Source organism: Perna viridis, chromosome 7, assembly GCF_037379345.1.
Source record: "Perna viridis isolate PV_CMFRI_1.1 ecotype Kerala chromosome 7, ASM3737934v1, whole genome shotgun sequence".
In the NCBI taxonomy this organism is placed as follows: domain Eukaryota; kingdom Metazoa; phylum Mollusca; class Bivalvia; order Mytilida; family Mytilidae; genus Perna; species Perna viridis.
In genome coordinates, this window is record NC_142451.1 from 42,421,909 (window position 1) to 42,441,690 (window position 19,782).

Consider the following 19,782-nt stretch of genomic DNA (forward strand, 5'->3'; position numbering starts at 1 on the left):
AGATAAAACCAGGGCTTGTCTGGTAACATGAGTCACATTTCCAGAATCAGATTTTGCTATTTACCTATGTTTTTCCATTTTGGTAAATGTTGTAATGAAAGTTGAAGGTCATTGCGACATTTCCTTTTCACTGTACTAAAATGCTCGGTCATTTGAAATAACTTTACTTCAATGGTACATTTTTCTCAAGTCATTTTTTCCCATCAATATGAGGCAGAAGATTGCATTTCATAAAATAAGGTTTCACACATGAGAAATATGTAAACTTTAATGATTTCACCAATAATAAAATTGTATTCAAGTGATTGTTCTAAAACCTCCACAAACACTGACCTTGGTGGCTGACATAAGTTGCTGCCAATGTCTTTCTCTAATAGCTGGATTTTGGAGCTCTCCCACAGCCCTAAGGGATGTCAGCATATTTTTAACATTATCTTCCACACCAGTGTAAGAGTCCCAAGCCCTCATTTCCTTGTCTAGTGATCTAATGTCCTTAGAGAACTTCTTACAATCTATGTCCATCTGTTCGACATTGATGTCTTTCCATTGTGTGGTCTTCCAATCATCAAAACTGCTTTCAACAACTATGATATAATCCCACAATGTTTTCAAAAGCACCAGCTCTTTTCTGCATTGCTTAAGCTGTTTGAAATCAGGTACATGGACTTCAAAGAGACCTGCAGATTCAATAAGCTGTGCCATTTCTGTTTCCATGTCACAAATCTCCCAGTGGTACTAAAACAGAACTATGCATTTGTCATTATTTCAAATCATTTTAATACATGTAACAAATGAAGTTCTGTTATTATTTTACATAGTTTATTTTTTATTAACAAAGTTGTTGGTTCAAAAACACTCATGTATATGAAACTACTCCTAATACTCAATTTTTGTTATAAGCTTTTATTTGGAAATGCATTTTCATTACAGTAAAAAGGGTTCCTAAAGACACCAAATTATAAATCTACAAAATAAGTCAGAAATACCTGATCCAAGAATATGTAGGGTTGTTCACATTTATATCTAAATGGTTCAATTCCTCTGAACTTCTCCCTGAATTTATGCTGACTGACATCAAATGATGCAGCATGACGTCTAATATTTGATACTTCAGTGGCTTGTAGTGGCGCCATCTGTTGTTTAACAGTAATGGATATCTTCTTTGTGTTGTTCCACTGTTCTGGAAGTTCCTGTAAAAAATCAAAAATTACAAATACATGTATAATTATCTTCAAAGACAGGACTTCACAAGAAACTGTCACACACTTCTAAAAAAATCTTACTGACGGACTGAATTCACTCTCAAAAAGCAACAAAAAGTAGATAAATTACTTCCAATTCAAAAGTAAATATTGCTTGTGCTCATGCCCTAATCCTTATACCATATTTATTTTTAGGAAACTAACCTGTAATTGTAGGTGAACTTCTTCTGGCATTTCTTGCTCATAAGTCTTTAACAATTCTATGGTTTGTTTTAATGGCTCAAACATTTCATCAGTTGCCTGCTGTCTCTCCTTCACAGCATATAAATATCCCATACACTCAACAAGTCCATCATAGTCACCTTCTTCTACCGGATTCAATAAACCACCATCAGTATTCTTTATGAAACCAGACAATTCCTTCAAGCTAAAAAATAACATTTCCATTTCTTAATTTTTGATCATTTAAAAAATCTTTAAATAATCAGATCTGAAAAATAAAGCTTTATAGGGATGGAGCCTCAGGGATATGTTGGGATTAGGGACATGAATGGTTCAAAATTGTTCTTCCAGAAATGATGTAAGTAATTTTGAAGTAGTTGTTTTAACTTTTAATACTGGCACAGAACAGGTACTATTCTAGGCAATCTTACATATTCCCTCTCAGTCAAGACATCACCAAAATAACAATATGATTTAACATAAACAACAAAGTAGCTTTATGTGAACAGTGTTCTGCCAAGGTTTTGAAAAATGGCGTGAATTTCACTCATATGTCTAAATTTTGTGGGCGAATTTTTGAAAAGATGGATGAATTTTTTCAGGTCAATAAAACCTGTCAAAAATTTACTAAATACCAATTTTTACATGCACTTACCTTGGAACTTGATTTAACGGTCTTTTGTGTATGTTCATGTCATATGGATTTATGTTAGTGAATTGTGCATTTGTCAGTGTCTTATCAGAATTATAAAGATGATGAATTTATCATAATTACCTTTATAGCTGGTTTTAGACAGGACACTTTGACATGTACATTAAATTATCCATGGTAAGAGACTAACATAAATTGAATTTATTGGTTAAAACAAGATCAATAACAACTGAACAACACAAATGTCATTATGTGAACAAAAGTATAATGAGATTCATTGAAGCATAGTTAGTTCATAATGTCGAAGACAATTTTAAAGATTAAACAGTTTTGAAGAACTTCCTGTCTTTCTCTTTTGTTTCCAAGCTTTAAGACTTCCACACTAAAGGAGCACTACATGTTTGTTATGTTTAAATGAAAAAGCCTGAAATCGGAAGTTATCGCTAACGTTTGAAAATATGATATGCTCTGAGGCCTCACAAAAATTTTGTGTACCTGAACTACCGATGAATTTTTAAGCGAGAAAATTACGAATACAAGCAAATTTTATGAGTGATTTAAAAAAATCATGTGTGAAATACGCAAATACGTGGCCTTGGCAGAACACTGGTGAACATTTAGCTTCATGTCTCATAGGCAAAGCCTATAGTAAAATTAAATAAAAAATTGTAATCAAATGTTTCTTTGATCATGATATATTTCAAGAAAGGAAATTAGTTTGTTGACCTAAATCTTCAAAATTACCTGTTAGTAACATGGTCAATTAGATGCTGTTTGAACATATAACTCCATCTTTTGATTGTGTTAAGGAGGGATTGTTTAAAAGGCTTAGAGTTTACTCTAAACCAGCAATCAAACAGTTCAGTTGACTCAACAAGCTGGGCTTCTTGGTATATTGTCTCAAAACTGTCAATCTGTAAATGAAAGGTTCACAACAATTATAAACAAAAACAGCACATACCATTTTAACACATGAGAATTTTCTACCTTATATCACCACATGAAAAAACCGTGGTTGTTAATGTACATTAAAGCAACTAGCAATACGGGAAAAAAGGTTTTTATCTGAAGAGAAATTTAAAAAAACAAAAATATATGGATTATCTAACAAAACCCTTATTGAAAAACTCATTGATCCACAAAAATGTAATTGCTCGTTACTTTTTTCCAATTTGTACTACTTTTGCATTCATATGTAGATGCAGGCATGGTGTTTGTTTACACTAAAAGTAGCAGAAATTCCTACCTGTTCTTTGAACTGATCCAGAGTTGGTGGAGACTCTGGCACACCTTCTTCTCCAGCTTGCTCAATTTCCTCAGGAGTTAGGACATGGTTGTACATCAAAAACTGCCTCATAAATTCATTTCTATCATCTACCCAAAGGTAAGCATACACATCAAATGAGTTCCTGTACTCTATTGCCTTTGCCATTACTGCATTCATTCTATCCATCAGTTCTGTTTTCATTTCTGCTAAATCTTCCATTTCTTCCAGATCTTGCATGTAGTCAGCATGTTCCAAGTGAGAAGCAAGACGAGGTATCAAGGCAGCTTGTTTGTATATATCATTCACCAAACTATCCACTAATTCATAGAAACCACCTTCTTCATTGTTGAAATCCAATGATGGCTTAAATATCATGTCTGGAACCTAAAGTTATAGAGAAAAAAAACAAAGATGAAATATTTACAACTATCTAATAGTTATTTAATTCATATTAATCATGTGCATTAAAAATATCTAATATAAGCAAAATTTCAAGAAAATAATTTACAAGTAATTTAAAACATTTACTGTAATATACTAGAAGTGAGAGTAGGCTCAAAGACAGAGAATGAGATCCTACTCACTTTAACTTTTACTCTGATCATGTAAAACCTCAAGTTAGATTATCTAACCTTCCAAATCTGATATCCAATCTTCATATCAAGTTTTCAAAAAAAATCCATTTGATGGTTTATCAGTTACACTAAGAAGGTAACTGGATTGAGGACATGATAAATTCTGTAACCCCCCTTCCCAACATTGTTTGTAAGGGTATAATTTACCTGTAATTCTAAACTAGCTTCAAACAAAGGACTGACATTATTCTTTGGATCAGTATTGTCCAGCAAGAAGTTTAGACAACAGTAGATTGTCTTGACAAAGCCCTCTACTACCATTTCATCAATATACTCCACATACATATGCCATTTTTCGGAATCAGGGTCAGCCTTATAATAACCCATGTTTTGCTGAAAAGACAAAGCAATGCATGCAAATAAGTAGGCAATACGTTGATTTTTCATAATAGAAAGTTAAAAATTTGTGTGTATTTAAAATGTGACTTATACTTACATATGTATTATTTTATGTCATGTAACTGTATCACACAGACCTTTTAGAGTTATTAAAGATCCTTCCACTTCACTAATTTCCAATCTTCAGAAAAAATATTCAGTCCTATACCCAGATAAAAATAGGCCCTCTTTACCTATTTCTTTTAAATCAATCATATCCAAATTTTATTACTACTAACCATTCACCTCAGTTTAATCACAACCTGTAAACAAGGGGTGCTATCCTAGCAACAAGCCTAATCATTTATTTTTAACAAAGGCTCCTTCTACCAACTTCTGTGTAACCAATCCCATCCAAGCTTTCATTGCAACTGACTATTTACCAATCTTGAAGTCCCCAAAAGGCGACAAGCCTAAACAATAAATTTTTTTATGAAGCACCCCCCTCCCCGATGTTCAAAGATTTTATTGCCACTGACCAATCACCAAAGTTTGAAGGACATTGATGATAAAAAAAAATTAAGGTGCTATCTAAGTGACAACAAGTTGTGGCTGTTGCACGGACAGACATGTAAAAAATATTAAATCCCTACAACTTTCTTGAGTTTGGTATAACTATCAATTATATAATTATACACAATACCTGCAATAGAGCATGGACTTTAGCTCCAATATCTGATATATTTCCATATCTTTTCTCCAGTCTATCCTTTCTATCATCCAGATTAAGTAAAGTGTCATGTTTATCTTCTTTTCTCTCAAACAAAGGAGATTTACTCCAAGTTGTCATCAATTTATTGATTTCTTCTACATTACTCTTGGCTTTTTGTACACTGGTTTCTAGTTCTATTACTTGGTCTCTAGTTTGTTGAATATACTCCCAAACACCTGTCATAAATAGAAGGTTCAGTCATAAATAAACATGGTGTATAATTGGTTGAAAGTTGGCAAAATGCTTTTGATACTTTGGTTTATGATCAATTTTATGTGCAACAGTGTACCATAAATGTCGATAATACCTACAAAATATTGTGAAAACGTTTTTTAAATCAGAGAAGATTGATAGCTCTGATCTAATTATTTTTCACCATTACTCCCGAAGATCGCTGACAGGACATTCACCTGGGTTAAAAATACTTTCACCTTTGTAAAAAAATAACAAGAGATACACAGGTAAGCAGGTGTCTTGTTTTCATTTCATCTACTTCTTGATTAGTTTTCAAATAAATAATGACCATATTTGAGCCACATTATGTCACAATAGTTTAATTTCAAAAGGATCCTTGTGTTATATTCAAACTTTTTTCTTTTACCGCTTGAGTGTTAATCTTCCTCACTGTTAAAGAGGCGACCCTTAAAGCACATGCGCGGATTAAGGTCACAAGAAGTCACATGCATACAGATTTATCTAGGTCGATTTTTTATCTTGCAAGATAATAAATATATAGACACTTATTTCATGTATTTAATGCATTTCATTTGCGGATATCAAATGAAGTTAAACAGGAAAAGTACAATTTAGTAGAAATAATTCAAAGTTAAGGTATATTTCAACAGAAACAAATATTTACGAAAATGACAGCTAATGCAGCTTTAATTTTAGGTGTTGCTGCATATACTCATTTTATAGACAACATTTATGACAATGAGAACATTGGAGATGTATATTTAAATAAAAGTGCATTTAACTGTTGAGTATGCTTATTTCTCCTGAAAATAATGAACTAACCTTCACTTTCCCATGTTAGCGTTGTCTCTGCTTGTTTCAGTTGTACATCAAGCTCTTCAAGCCAGCCTTCAATCAGAGGGTATTCAACCCCAAGTACATTGTTTCGAACTTTGTTGTAGAGATGGACAATCAAATCCAAGTTAGTGACATACTTCCATAAAGTATCATTCTGTTCGAACAGAATTTGGGCAGATTCAGGAATCTCAGATATATCAGCAACTTTCAGGTATTTCACTTCTCTAAGAATGGCTGTAAGCTTAGCATCAAAGTTAACAGATATTAGATCTGTGTGGGCATTTCTGAGTAAAAGTGGCTGACTCATATTGAAGGAACAAGATGCATCAACAGTGTCTGTCCATTCATTGTAAATAGTACCATCAAATCTGTAAACAGTCCAAAAAATATTAATGATACAGCAACAAAAAATATGGCATCTAATGGGACATTAAATAAAATAGTACTTTCTTTGAAATAAGCTGCTTTCAATGACCAAATCAGGTCTCTCAATCCTTTTTCCATCATCTGTTGAAAGTGAAATTCATGCCAGGGAAAGTTTGTCTTGATCCTTTTGTTGTTTTTATTTAACTGGTATAAATAAAATTGTGCAAAATAAAGGGTAAAATAAATTAAGGATGCTATACAGACATTATTTCACAAAATAAACTTAACAACTGTAGCTGGCTAAGTCAGAAGTTTGTATGCTATATAAAATCACTACACTGAAAACTACATTTTTGTTAAAAAAAAAACATGAGTTATTATTTCAATGTCTCTGTACTGTCCATATATATACTTACGCACTAATCAAATCAAGCATTTCCTCATACTTTGTGAACACTAGTTTAGCCTTTTCACCTAGCATACAAGGATGATCCATGTTTTTGAACTCAGTCATGGGTCTGGTTATTCTCAGTCTCAATTCTTTAGCCCAGCGAAGACTACCAGCTATTTTTGGCATGTTCTTGTGACGAACAACTTCACCTTCATTTCTTACTCTGGCCATTTGCTCATCATAGATTTCTTTAGCGGTATCCATTTCTCTCATCATTACATCAATAATCAATGGGTATTTTGCATCAAATATTTGCTTAATCATATCTCTCTCTAAAAGACTACCCATAATGGCTAAAAGCTAAAATAAATGAATTATGCAAGTGCTCACAAAACATAAAAACAAATTTAAAAAATTGTTAAATTGACAGAATATGCTAAAATTATGCAGTTAGTAGAGTGAAAAAAAAAGCATGTATATCTGGTTGAAAAGTTGATTATAAGAGATCATACTATATACATACAGAAGTTGCAAAAAAAATTCCTCATATCTGAGTTAAATTTTGATAACATTAAGATTTCAAAGAAGCATGCATTTTTTTCAATTATAAATATGGAACTGTCTGACATCAATCCTTTTGGCATACTAGTTCATGGGGTTAGAAAATTTCAGAGCCACTCTAAAATCACTTTCCCTGGGTTTGATTACTCAGCAAGAGTAGTGACAATCACTAACACTTGAAAGAAAAATCTAGAATTAGATGTTTTAGAAGTCAGCAAAGTTACTATGTTCAAACTAATATGCATTATCTCCATACATATAATGGGTCTCAGGTTACCTTGAAGATTGAAGTAGCTGTGCAGCAATCATCAAAAGCCTGAGAAACAATATTTCCCAATCTTCTGTCAAAGTCATTAACTCTTTCTAAGAAGCTCCTATAATCACTCAAGAATGCCTGTTATAAATTTAAAAACAAATGTAATTAACTTTGAGCAGCCTAAAATAAAATAATCATATATCTTAAATTGATAATTTAAAACATATTATAATAGTACCAAGTGTCCCAGGATAATCAAAAAGTATTGCAAGAACTAATTGTCCAATTAGTTATGAAAAATTACATATATTCAATATAAATCAATGTGGTTAACTTTAAGGAACCTTACACCAGGAAATCTTTCCATCTAAAACAAAGGTCTAGCACAAGTCTCAATAGCAATACTAAAATGATTTGTAAAAACAAAATTTTCAAAAATTTGTGATGTAATTGTTACCTTCCAAATTTCTTCGATGCCAACCAAAGTAATTACACTCCTACAATTACATGTACCTTACATGATTTTAGTATCACAGTGTTTAAATAAAAAAATTCCTTTTCATTAACCTCATTCACCTGTTTTTACTACCATGCAGCCAGTTAATGTGCAATATGCTTATTTCCAACATACCTTGTTATCTTCCTGCAAATAGAAATACATTTTTTTACAACTTTTCCAAATTTACTGTGTCATGTACATGTAACTGCCATCATCCAAATCAAGAATGTTACTGTTTCAATGCAAGGAAACCACACACATATCAGAAAGAATCAGATGATCTTTTTATATTCTTACGTGTGTATTTCTATTGATTTGTCAATGTCATAGGACAAAAATAAAATTTATTTACATTATTTTGTCAAACAAGAATTCCTTTGTCATAAAAAGCTATTAATTTTCAGTAAAAAATTATTTACTACTAACTTATACATATTGTTGAGTTAAAGCCAAAGAGTGGTGAAGTTTCAAATTTATATGAAATTTTGCATGTGACTATCAAAAAAGGTTCAGCCAATTTAATCCACTTACTGAGTTTTCTGGGTCCAAGGGGTCATAGCTTCTTTCTGTAAATATCTTAAAAACTTCTTGAAACTCTTCATAGATGGTTACAACACTCTGGCTCAACTGCTTTCCTTTTATTCCTCCAATTTCTACTTTCTCAAGCTTCATGAATTCCATTGCTGTTGATATCAAGTCCTATAAAAAAAAAAAAACTAGTACAGTATCATACATCGAGACGCTGTGGCTGCACCCAGACTAGTTCGGGATAGGGGTTTTCCCTTCTTAGGCAGCTATATATGTTTGCCAATCGAACATAGGCTTTAAATAAACACTTATATTGCTTAAATAATGTTTAATACAAGCGATTTGACTGGTTTTCTGCAGTCTCATGTAATTTTTACGAGAATATCTAGGGTTAAAATATTTGCATATGAATAGCCGTAATGGATGCTTTTCTCACTCAACACAAGCACTTTTTTCGTGAACTTCTGAACGATTCTGAGAGTGAGGGTGAATTTGAAGGTTTTAATTCATCCGATGATGATGAACAGCCACTAGAAAACAATAATGGAGATTTCCTGATGGAAAATTGTCTGGGGACAAAAAATACATTCATATTATTGTATATCTTTATTTTCACACCTTAATTAATATTTACAGGTAAAATACAGGTAAAAATAGGTCATAATTACAAATTATAATTAGCATATAAAAGTACAGGTACTCACCTTTCCAACGATATATATCACGACCACATTATCATAGAAATCAAGTTCGCTATAAGCATTAGAACAGTCCATACCCTTTTCAATCAGAATATAAAAAAATGGCCAGCCACAGCATCTAAGCCCTATATATTACATATAGCACTACAAGGGTTAATAGTTTCCTGTTGACAGCATTTTTGTACTTTATTATTAAAATGTGTCAAAATATTCAAAGAGGTCATTTTAATGAATCACAACAACAGTCTTCATGTTCATAGAGAACTTAGAAAATGATGTAATTAACTACACATACCTTTATCATTTCAGCTCTCTCTAAAAACTTGTCATATCTAGCAAAGACCAGTTTCGGTGCAAACTCCCACACTCTAACTTCCATATCTCCACTAAAGTAAGTCTTCATCTTGGATTTATGATCTTCAAATGCTTCTTTAAAGGCGTGAAGTACATGAACTGCTTTTTGCATTTTTTCAATAATTTCTTCTATCTCTCCTTTGAATATTTCAGATGGATCCAAGTATGTGCGTGCCTAAAGTAAAACGAATGGAAATAAATAGCATGTTACGGTTCCTAAGTAACATTAACAAAGCACTGGCAGGCAGCTTATGTCTTGGATAAATGTTTTTAGTCCTTTTTATTGAGGAGAATTCTTTATACAGTCTAAAGAGAAGTATAAACATCTGGCTTCAGGTCTCATGATATCCCAACTCTGGGACCTTGCAAATAAAAGCACTTGAAATAGAATGTGATTACCATTTTACTAACATATTCTAGCTCATTTATTTATAGTAAACTGACTAAGTCTTCAAACTCTTGTAACTTCTTCCCTGACTAGCAATACAACTTTAAAATTGGTCAAAGACAGAAATGGCCAAGTTGCCATCAAGTCAGTAAACAGGAAGTAGAAGTGTGACAGACCTGAAACACATCCCACTATATGGGATCCCATACTGAAGTCGTGTTCCAAATATCTAGTGGCTGTGAATTATAGTTGCTGAGAAAGATGTAAGGAAAGTATTTTCACTGTCCACCCCACCCAACATTCACCACAAGTGCAACCAGACCAATATTTATTATGAAAGCTTTTGAAATAAAGGACACACTGTAAATGTGTGGTAACACTCAAAACTTACCTGATTGATGACCATATTACACATCTCTTGTAACAGTACAATTATCCTAGCTGGTGTATTGTAATACTGAGAATGTGTCCAGATCAAACACACAGTGTGCATCATTGGTGCAAAGTATATTTCACATTCATCAAACTCTGCTTGTTCATAATCTTCAAACTGATGTCTTATTGGTCTCAGATACATGTTGATGTCAATGGCCTCCTCTAAGGCTAAAAAATACCATATATTTTAACTAAAAACAATAACCAGAGTACCAGTGTTTGAAAAGCTAGACCATCAGTCTGAGAATGGTAGATTTTGTGCATGGCTGCCCCCAATTCAAAAAGTACTTATTTATTTTATTATCATAATTTCCAATTTGTTTTTGTAGTGACTTGTTCTTGTCCTGGTTAATGGTTATGAATGACATACATGTAGATGCAACTGGATCTACCACATATATTAACATCAATCACTAAGAAAATTCTTTACTCTATTTATCATGATTATTTTTTTATTTGGCCCTTACTTGTAAGGACCAAAATAATAAGGAAAAAAATGTAAAATAAGTGTTCAATATTGCTTATTTTTACTGTGTGAAGTGATCCTGGCATGTAAAGATGGAAAATAATCATAAAAGAAATTTCACTGTACTGCTTGAAAGGTCATTCTATGCCATTTTCTACTGTTATGTCTCCATGGAAACCATTAGTGAATTTACTAAATAGCTGTGTTCTGCATTAACTAAGACCTACATTTCAACATCATACACATTTATTTGTCATAATTGTAATACTGCTGTAAAAATTCATGGTCACAACAAGTCTAAAAGTACATTTCAAAATTAGTCATTGAATACTATTTTTAGTTAATTTCAATTAGAAACTACAAAAAATTGCACCCATACATAGGTAATTCCTTTCAGTGTTACAAATTCTAAAGTCTATATCATTTGAGAAAAATATACATGTATTTTGAGAAAAATGACCTTGAATATGGTTGTCAAGACAAAAAATTAACATATGAATTTTAGGATGTTTTTTTTTATACCAAAAAATTTGATCTTAAAGTAATATTTCATTTTTATCAAGTGGTGAAAATGTCAGCATATAGTCAGGATATACCTATGAAAACAATAGAAATATATTTTGTGGTGAAAATAAAGATCAAGGTAATGGCCAAAAAAAAAGAACCCTGGTTATAAAAACAGAAAATACAAAGATGACCTTTTAAATGACCTTGAAATGAGAAAATTTGATCGTGAAGTTCAAAATCTTGCTTTTTTATGTTCTTTAAATTCTTTTGCAGTTAACCTACAAACTTAAAATGAAAAAGAATGAAATGCCCTGTGGAAACAAACACTAAAAATCACCATTTTCTTGAGAATATCCATGGTTACCAAGTTTTCTGAAAGTTCAAAAATAACACATCTCTAGTTTTCTATAATTTTCTTGAGCAAGAGTAGTTCTTACCACTTTTGAAAGTATACACATATCTAAGGATGCAATTTCATACTGTTTGGTATTGAAAATTTCATAAAACAGGATTTTGAAAAAGAAAAAAAGTGACTTTTTGGAAACCATTGTAGACACTTCAATACCCTACTATGTCTATGGATAAGGATGTGATTACCTACAAAAACTGGTTGTATTATCATCACTGAGTTAACAAATTACCTAAAGGATAAATTTATAATGTCTGCATTAATGGTTTCCATGGTAAAAAGTCCACAGAAAACAGCAAAATATCCCTTTTGGTAGTTAAGGTATACTAAATGTTGGTTTCCATGGCAAAGGGTTTTGCAAAAGTAAAAGTTTCAGGTAATTTTGATGTTAATATGTCATATAGATTTATTTGAGTTATTTCAAAGATATTTGAAAATTTAAGGTTCCCACATGATATTGATTCATAAAGAGAATGGCTCTCAAATCATTAAATAATCATACCATACATACCAACAACTACATCTCTGAATATGTCTTTGAAAACAGGAAAATAACTGCTTTGCAATTTTTCCAACAACTCTGCCATTTTCTTCACTTTGGGATTTTTCAGCTATTGGAATAGGATGAAATAGATCATTTCTATTACTACTAGTTATTATCTACTTTTGTAAAAGCATTATTCTGACAAGTAATCTGTTCCTTTTTCTCATTGCATGCAGCAGACTTCTCCAAAACAATCATACTGTACATATACATAATTTTTATCACTGTCTTTAAAAAATATAATATTTAATATTAGTTGTGTAGTAATAAGATGCCAAACATTCAACAAAAATATTTTTTAAATCGAGTCATCAAGAGTAATGAAAAATTTAATGTATATTGTAAAAATCATATTCAACAAGTTTCAAACCAACTCTGATCTATCATAAAATATGATTTCTTTTCAAACCTGGTCATAAATGCATTCAAGGTTGGCTGACTTGTTCTTCCAGTATTCAATCTCAACAAATGGAGTGGGGTTGAGACCATCCAGAATCGGTTGTGCTGAGTCTCTCTTTAATACATCTCTTATCTGATGAGTCCAATCAATGACCATAGATTCAATAGAATGAATAAGTAATCTATCTGATTCCACCCTTGACAAGAGAAAAAGAGCATGTTTAAAATGTCAAGAAGGTCCGAATGGGAACTGCATTAACTTACTACACTAAAATTGAAACCAAATTGAATTGAATGAATGTAAAGATGTTAGATTTTTCAGGTTCCATAAGTATGGAGGGGTGTAAAAAGAATACACAGGATATCCCTTTACATCTCTTTTTAGTTTAAAAAAAAAGAGCATAAATATATTTATGATAATTGTTGTTAGCTTGTTAAAAAGTCAAATTTTAATACCTCTTTAAAAGAAATGGCACACAAGTTTCTACTGATATCAGTAATTATTCAATTACATATGACACCATTTGCACAAACTACATTGTTGTTTTTGTGTACATGATTTTTTAATCTTATATCAAGTTTCTCAACTTACTTATTTTCTTCTCCATTATCAATTTTCTCAGCACCTACAGGCAATGGTAATAGAGTTTTTCCTTTTGCTTGACCAGATATAACATAAACATCACTTTTGATGCTATGGACATGACGAACCACGTCTTCAGCAACAACCAAAGGCCATGACTCATGATTTCTTTCATTTGAAAGCAAAGGAAACAAAATCTGCAATATCAAAAGAAAGTCATCTTTTACATTAATATTGAGCACTGACAACTAAAAAGATAGTCCCAAGTCATTGAAAAAAATTGTCTGCCCGTTCAAATGAGTTCCAAATTTTTCCCTTATAAAGAATAATATTCCAACAGCCTTAATGAACTTTTACTTTGGCATACATTTAGGCAAGGGTTTTCCTGGGTTTTATATCGGCCCATCAACCTGATGCCCTTGTAGGGGGTTGGCTGAAAACAATTTAAAGCATTTTCACATTAGTTTGGAAGCCATCTCCTGCCTGTTGTTTTTTGGTGCAGATTATTTGTTTTTTTGGTCATACTGTACAAATGTATATCAGTTAAGTTTTATGGAAAACTTGAAAACTTAGCACTTTGTCAAGAGTTTATATGATCATGCAAAAACAGAAGCTTTCCAATTCAACTGCCTTTAATCATTATGTTTGTTACTATAATAACCCTTGACCAAACAAATCCTTTTTTTTTGGGGTGACATGTTTATATGATTTACAGGACATTGTAAAACATGCAATTTTATCAACCTTAAATTAATTGAAGAATAGTAAAGATTTACATAACCATAACATAGATAGCTTAACACTCACCATGCTGAATTGGTTGAAAACAATGTCTAGATTTCGGTATTTTGCTAACTTATGCACAATAAATACAAATTAGTTGCATCATGATACTGATGCTGGGGTGAGGAGGTGATGGGAGGGTGAGTGGGCATGGCAGAAAAATGGGTCTGTTGCCTGAAAATGGTGATTTTTGGTCATTGTTCACCAGATGTAGTGCTCACAAGGGGTAAGACAGTGTCCAAAGTCAAATTTTTCCAAAGCTTGTTCCCTCTGATGGTAATTTAAGCCAAAAATTGTTCATTACAGTTGTAAGTGGAAGGTCAGGGGTTCCCAGTGGGGTCACTCATGAGAAAAAATGAGGATTTCTTGCATTTTTTGGCTTCAGATTGGCCTAATATCAGAAGTGGTTAGTATATTGGGTTGACATCGTGGGAGTGGTGAGAGACATTTTTATTCTTTAAAAACCAGAAGAAATGAAGCACTATGAATCCATTCTGCTGTTGTTAGAGGCTGAGAATTGAGCCCTACCCCTCAAAAAGTCACAATTTTTTTGTGGCCTTCTTAACTCATAATCTCTTGTTCAGCTGTCCAGTCCCTTTTTTGCTAAAACTATAATATAGCCTCATTTTAAAGCACATTCACTCTGCTTGCATATGAAATCAAATTGTGGTTTCTAAAACTAAAAATAAAATTGCCATTACCCAAAAATCAGGAAACAGCCCATGACTGTATATACATGTATATATGGTTCCCACATGGTAAGGGTTAGGATATGATTAAAGACAATGTGGAAGACAAGTCCAAATGTTTTTGAAATTAATTATACTCAAAAACGTATGAAATCATACCATGAATTTGAAATTCGGAACCGTACTCGGAAACAAAAACATTAATTTACTTTTAAAAAGAAACTAGTTTCTGAGATGCGCTGTCTTACAATCATTGTAAGAGCTATTAAATCAGCAATTTGTCTACTCAAAACAATAAAAGCATGTCACTGTTCGATGATAAAGTACATACAAATTTCACAGAGGTAAGAGCACTTAACAGACATTTCAGAAAACTAAGTCTGCATGAAATGCATAACTTTGACAGTGCTGCACTTAGAGAGAAAAAGCATTAATTCCACATCCCATAATTTTTTCCTCTTTTACTTTCAAATTAGTATTGAGGAATTGTTAATCAATCAAGCCATCAATTTTATTAACATGATTGGGGTTCAGTTTTACCTCATCTACAAAAGCTGTTACATGATCTAATGGTGCATAGGACAAATCACCATACAGTAAACTGTGTCTCAGATTGGCATCCTTGGTCAATGCTTCTTTTTTCTTCTTCACAAAAAAGCACCCCTTTCCTCTTGGTTTACCAGGAAAATATGATAAGGCAATAAGAGCACCTGATGGTTGAGTTATGACAAGGACGGTATTTTCAGCTTTGTCAAAAAATTCTACGAACTGCTGTCTCGTTTCTTCCAAACTGAATAGTTTTGCAAATTTGTCAATTTTTAGGTTCATAGACTTAAGTGCATATTCGGCTGTAAACTCAATACGAGCGTCCTTAAGGTCTAAATCTTTGATGGACATCTTAAATGGTTAGTTTTAAATGGGCCTGGGCAATCTATGTCGATAGGAAACTCATTTTTCGGGCTTTCGCGATTTTCTCCACATCCAAATTACCCGCGTCCGTTGTCGTCTGTTAAAAGTAGATGGCGTTCATAAATTAGGTTTTGCTAAAGATGGAAATATAGTTCGTTATTGACTCCTATTTGGTGTAAGCTGTATCGATTGTAAATTCAAAAACGTTGCGACTACGAAATATTCCTTTTTTGTAAAATATAACACACAAACAAAGTTTGAAAGAATCCACTAATTATATTCCAATCACGGGCTAATATGAATCTCCAATTTTCAACCTTCGCACCTTCTATACAACTGAATGTTGTGCTGTATATGTGCTATATTATTTCCCCTGAACGATAAAAACTTTGCTAGGCGTAGCGTTGATTGGGATTATCGCGTCCATGGATACTAATCCACAATTCATAAATTAATTGCTAATCTATATAACGAAAATGAACGGATTAGCAAATTTAATAATTATGTCAAATTGCACAACGAATTATAGATACATGAAAGACGAAAGACAATAAAAAAAAATCCGTTTAACATATATAAAATCCTTAGAATGGATAATACTTTAAATAAAAATAAAAAAGATAAAAGACCAATAAAAACATATTTTTTTATGGTTGATGCATGTGTAGCCAAGAACTCAATGTAACACTAACACTCCATGGTGTGACACACACAAATTGAATTCTCTTAAATTCTAAGCATAGTAGATATACTAAAAAAATCTTGTTTTAACATAATAATATAATAGGAGATGTTTAAATCAAAGTCTGTCGATTTTTAAGACCCCTTATGAATTTTAAGTAAAGAGATCAACAAAGGTTCGATGTAATTGCACGCATTTATGTATTAACTGGTTATATTCTTAACGTGACCACAGTTAAATTATTTCGTAAAATAAAACCAAGAATAAAAAGATAAAAATAGTCAGTTGAAAAAGAGTACAAAAAGACACAATATTTCCCAATTTCTTGCTTTCGATATAGCTGTGGTTGTTCTTTTGATGCGCGAATGTGTGTTGCTGTTACAAGGATACTTAATGTGGAGATATGATAAAAAAATACCAATTACATGTTTACATACTACTGTAACCTTAAGAACAGTAAAAACGTAATACAAATTCCTGGAGAGATTCACGCTATGAAAGGATGTTAAAAGAATAAACAGGCTGGGTGCACTTGATATCTACCCGATTAAAGGACACATACAACAGAAAAAGGAACGGTATGATAAAACTTAACCACAAAGTATTAATTAAATATTTTCAGAGATCACCAAAAGGTTTTCAATAATTAAGTGTAACATCATATTGAAGTAAGCTCCGAAAGACACATTAATGACCAACATCTCCTGACCGTGGACAGGTGCATGTCTGCGGTGGGGTAAAACTAGTTTTATATTGCCTTTACCATCCCCTATAATGTAAGATCAAAAAATGAACTTAAAAAACAAACACACTATAAAATTCAATCAATAATACATCCAATACTTCAACATAAACCATATAGTCCAAATGAGATATCCGCATTAATAACGTTCGCAGTTACTGAAAGCTAGCTGAGAACATGTTAAATAATATGACAATAGTTTAGTTTAAACATTTTATTTGCGTAATTATGCAAAAGGGATTAGACACAAGTTAGACAAACTTATTAAGTCTTCTCCCATATACAGTGTGTAACAATACATATTGAAAGCATGCAAAAACAATACAATAAATATATAAACATACTATTGACATGATATAACTAGCAAATATTGTGATGATGTGATGATGTATGTGGTTGTTTTAAATATACTTACAGTATAAATGATACTGATTATACAATATGGAACCTCTTAGATCCTTTTATATACTTATATACATGACTAAAAATTACTGTATTTTGCTCATCGGTAAGAGCCGGGTGACCACACGTTAATGTACTTAAATTTACTCGACAATTTTCCGGTAAACAATTTAGATTAATAAGGAGTCTGTTTCTAATATCAGAATAGTGAGGACATTCAAAGAAAAAATGATTTGAATCTTCAATGCTAGCACCACATCGGGAGGATGGATCAGTTATAATGTTAACTCTCGAGAGATAATAATTTAAAAAGGAGGCCGAACATCGTATTTGTGTTAAAATAATGTTTAATTTATGATTTCCAAACTCGAAATATTTAGGAACTCTGTTTGTTGGATTTGATTTACTCCTCTTTAATTCATTTTTAAATTTAACTATAGATTCAATGTTACGAGTAGACAAAATGAGTTTATTCCATAACCGTATAGTTGATGGTAAAAACGAGTATGACAATACCATACCGGCTCGAGAATTAACCAAGGACTTCCAATGGACTGGATTTAGAAGTCAAGTACTAAATAGGCAATATTTGAGTAAGTGCATATGCAAAGCTAAATCTTGGATTTCAGGGTAGGGGCGTTAACACATGTAGTATGAAATGCCGTGCGAAGCAAAATGAGTTTTTTTGGGGACGGAATTTGTGAAAAATCAAGATTCATGCAATCAAAATTTTGTTCCCAATGTTAGGGGGCTTACGTCCGGCACGCCCGTACTTTGATTCGGGGTTGAAAGTGACTTAGTTTTACGTATAGGGATGCAATTAGCGGTCGAGTGTTTCTTTTCGTGAAAACAAAGTTTGAAAATAGAATATTTGAAAGTCGTGTCCATTTCGAATAAATTGATAAACCCATCGGATTTGTTTGAAAGAATGTGCTTTATGGACGATACCTCCGGGAAAAAAACTGGGTGTCAGAGCAAACACCATTTTAATTAAGAACCTGCAAGTGCTGTTATATGTTCACTAGTCACCTGACGTCAACTTTATCATTTGAATTTCGTTGTTTAAAGTAGTAAATATCTTGAATTACCTAACTAAATAGGATCAATCCAAGGAAGAAACCTTTCTCCAATTAGGATATTTGGTACACACCACGAAGTCATTAAGAATAAATGAATCAATGCCTGAATGGCAACGCCGATATGCATATATTCATATATTTGCTGAGGAATGTTTATGAATGAAAATATGTCCGCTCAAATGTGTTTTCGATAAGCATATGGCAGAGTAATCAAGGGAACCAAGGCTCTATCGCTAATCAAAAGAATGTAATCTAGGGACAAAGACCAGACATGGAAAACAGACACACACAACAAAGAACATAAAGTAACTAAAATAATACATACAAAGTAACAAAAGCAAATGAGCAAATCGGACTCCACTAAAAACTGGGAGCATGGACCAGGTGCACCGGTAGGGTAAGCGTCCTCTGTTTTTCTAGAAACACCCGCCGAGTTGCTAATAAAAATTCAAGTCCGGGGTAGTCAAAAGAGGAAAGGAAAACTATGACATGTTGAACAAATCAGTTTTCATGGCGCTGATGGATACACCGTGACCATCCACGAGTTTATGATGACGACCATAAAACTTCAGTAGTGATGACTTAAATCTTGTAGCAACATAACCCTGTTCCAGTAGCCTACTTGTTGGAAGTCTAGCGCGATACAAAAAGTCTGCGTAGTTTCGTCAAACTCTGGCATAACATATGAGTTGTGAAATGAACACCCCATACGCAGGTGCCGAAGGGATTTTGCCGCAGATGAAAGGAAAGTTGACAATTCTGAATGAAAAGTCATCACGTTTGTCGTAAAGTTTGGTCAACAGTTTTCCTTTACTATCGATTTCTAAGTGTAGGTCAAGATATGAGGCTGACTTCACAGTGTCTATAGTATCCTTTATCTCAAGTTCTTTGGGGTAGATGTGATGTATCAAATCCCCGAAATTAGGATTGTTTTAAGATAATACGTCATCTATATAGCGGAAACTGAGATTAAAGGATCTAGCTATACGATATTCTTCCTTTCGGATCA

General features: G+C 32.6%; 1 protein-coding gene across 1 annotated transcript in view; it reads right to left on the reverse strand.

The window, feature by feature from the left end:
* Positions 1-15,973, reverse strand: part of LOC148612773 (dynein beta chain, ciliary-like) — a 41,726-nt gene extending 25,753 nt beyond the window's left edge. Inside the window, exons 1-18 of the mRNA XM_088594497.1 lie at positions 15,500-15,973; positions 13,497-13,684; positions 12,915-13,101; positions 12,473-12,572; positions 10,536-10,747; positions 9,698-9,931; positions 8,701-8,872; positions 8,306-8,313; positions 7,696-7,812; positions 6,883-7,217; positions 6,086-6,468; positions 5,000-5,244; positions 4,126-4,311; positions 3,323-3,727; positions 2,821-2,990; positions 1,407-1,629; positions 987-1,190; positions 334-735 (exon numbers count right to left, since the gene is read on the reverse strand). Coding sequence (XP_088450623.1) covers positions 334-735; positions 987-1,190; positions 1,407-1,629; positions 2,821-2,990; positions 3,323-3,727; positions 4,126-4,311; positions 5,000-5,244; positions 6,086-6,468; positions 6,883-7,217; positions 7,696-7,812; positions 8,306-8,313; positions 8,701-8,872; positions 9,698-9,931; positions 10,536-10,747; positions 12,473-12,572; positions 12,915-13,101; positions 13,497-13,684; positions 15,500-15,856 — 4,128 coding nt within the window. The 5' untranslated portion in view covers positions 15,857-15,973. The remainder of the gene's footprint in view (positions 1-333; positions 736-986; positions 1,191-1,406; positions 1,630-2,820; positions 2,991-3,322; positions 3,728-4,125; positions 4,312-4,999; positions 5,245-6,085; positions 6,469-6,882; positions 7,218-7,695; positions 7,813-8,305; positions 8,314-8,700; positions 8,873-9,697; positions 9,932-10,535; positions 10,748-12,472; positions 12,573-12,914; positions 13,102-13,496; positions 13,685-15,499) is intronic.
* Between the last annotated feature and the right edge of the window lie 3,809 nt (positions 15,974-19,782).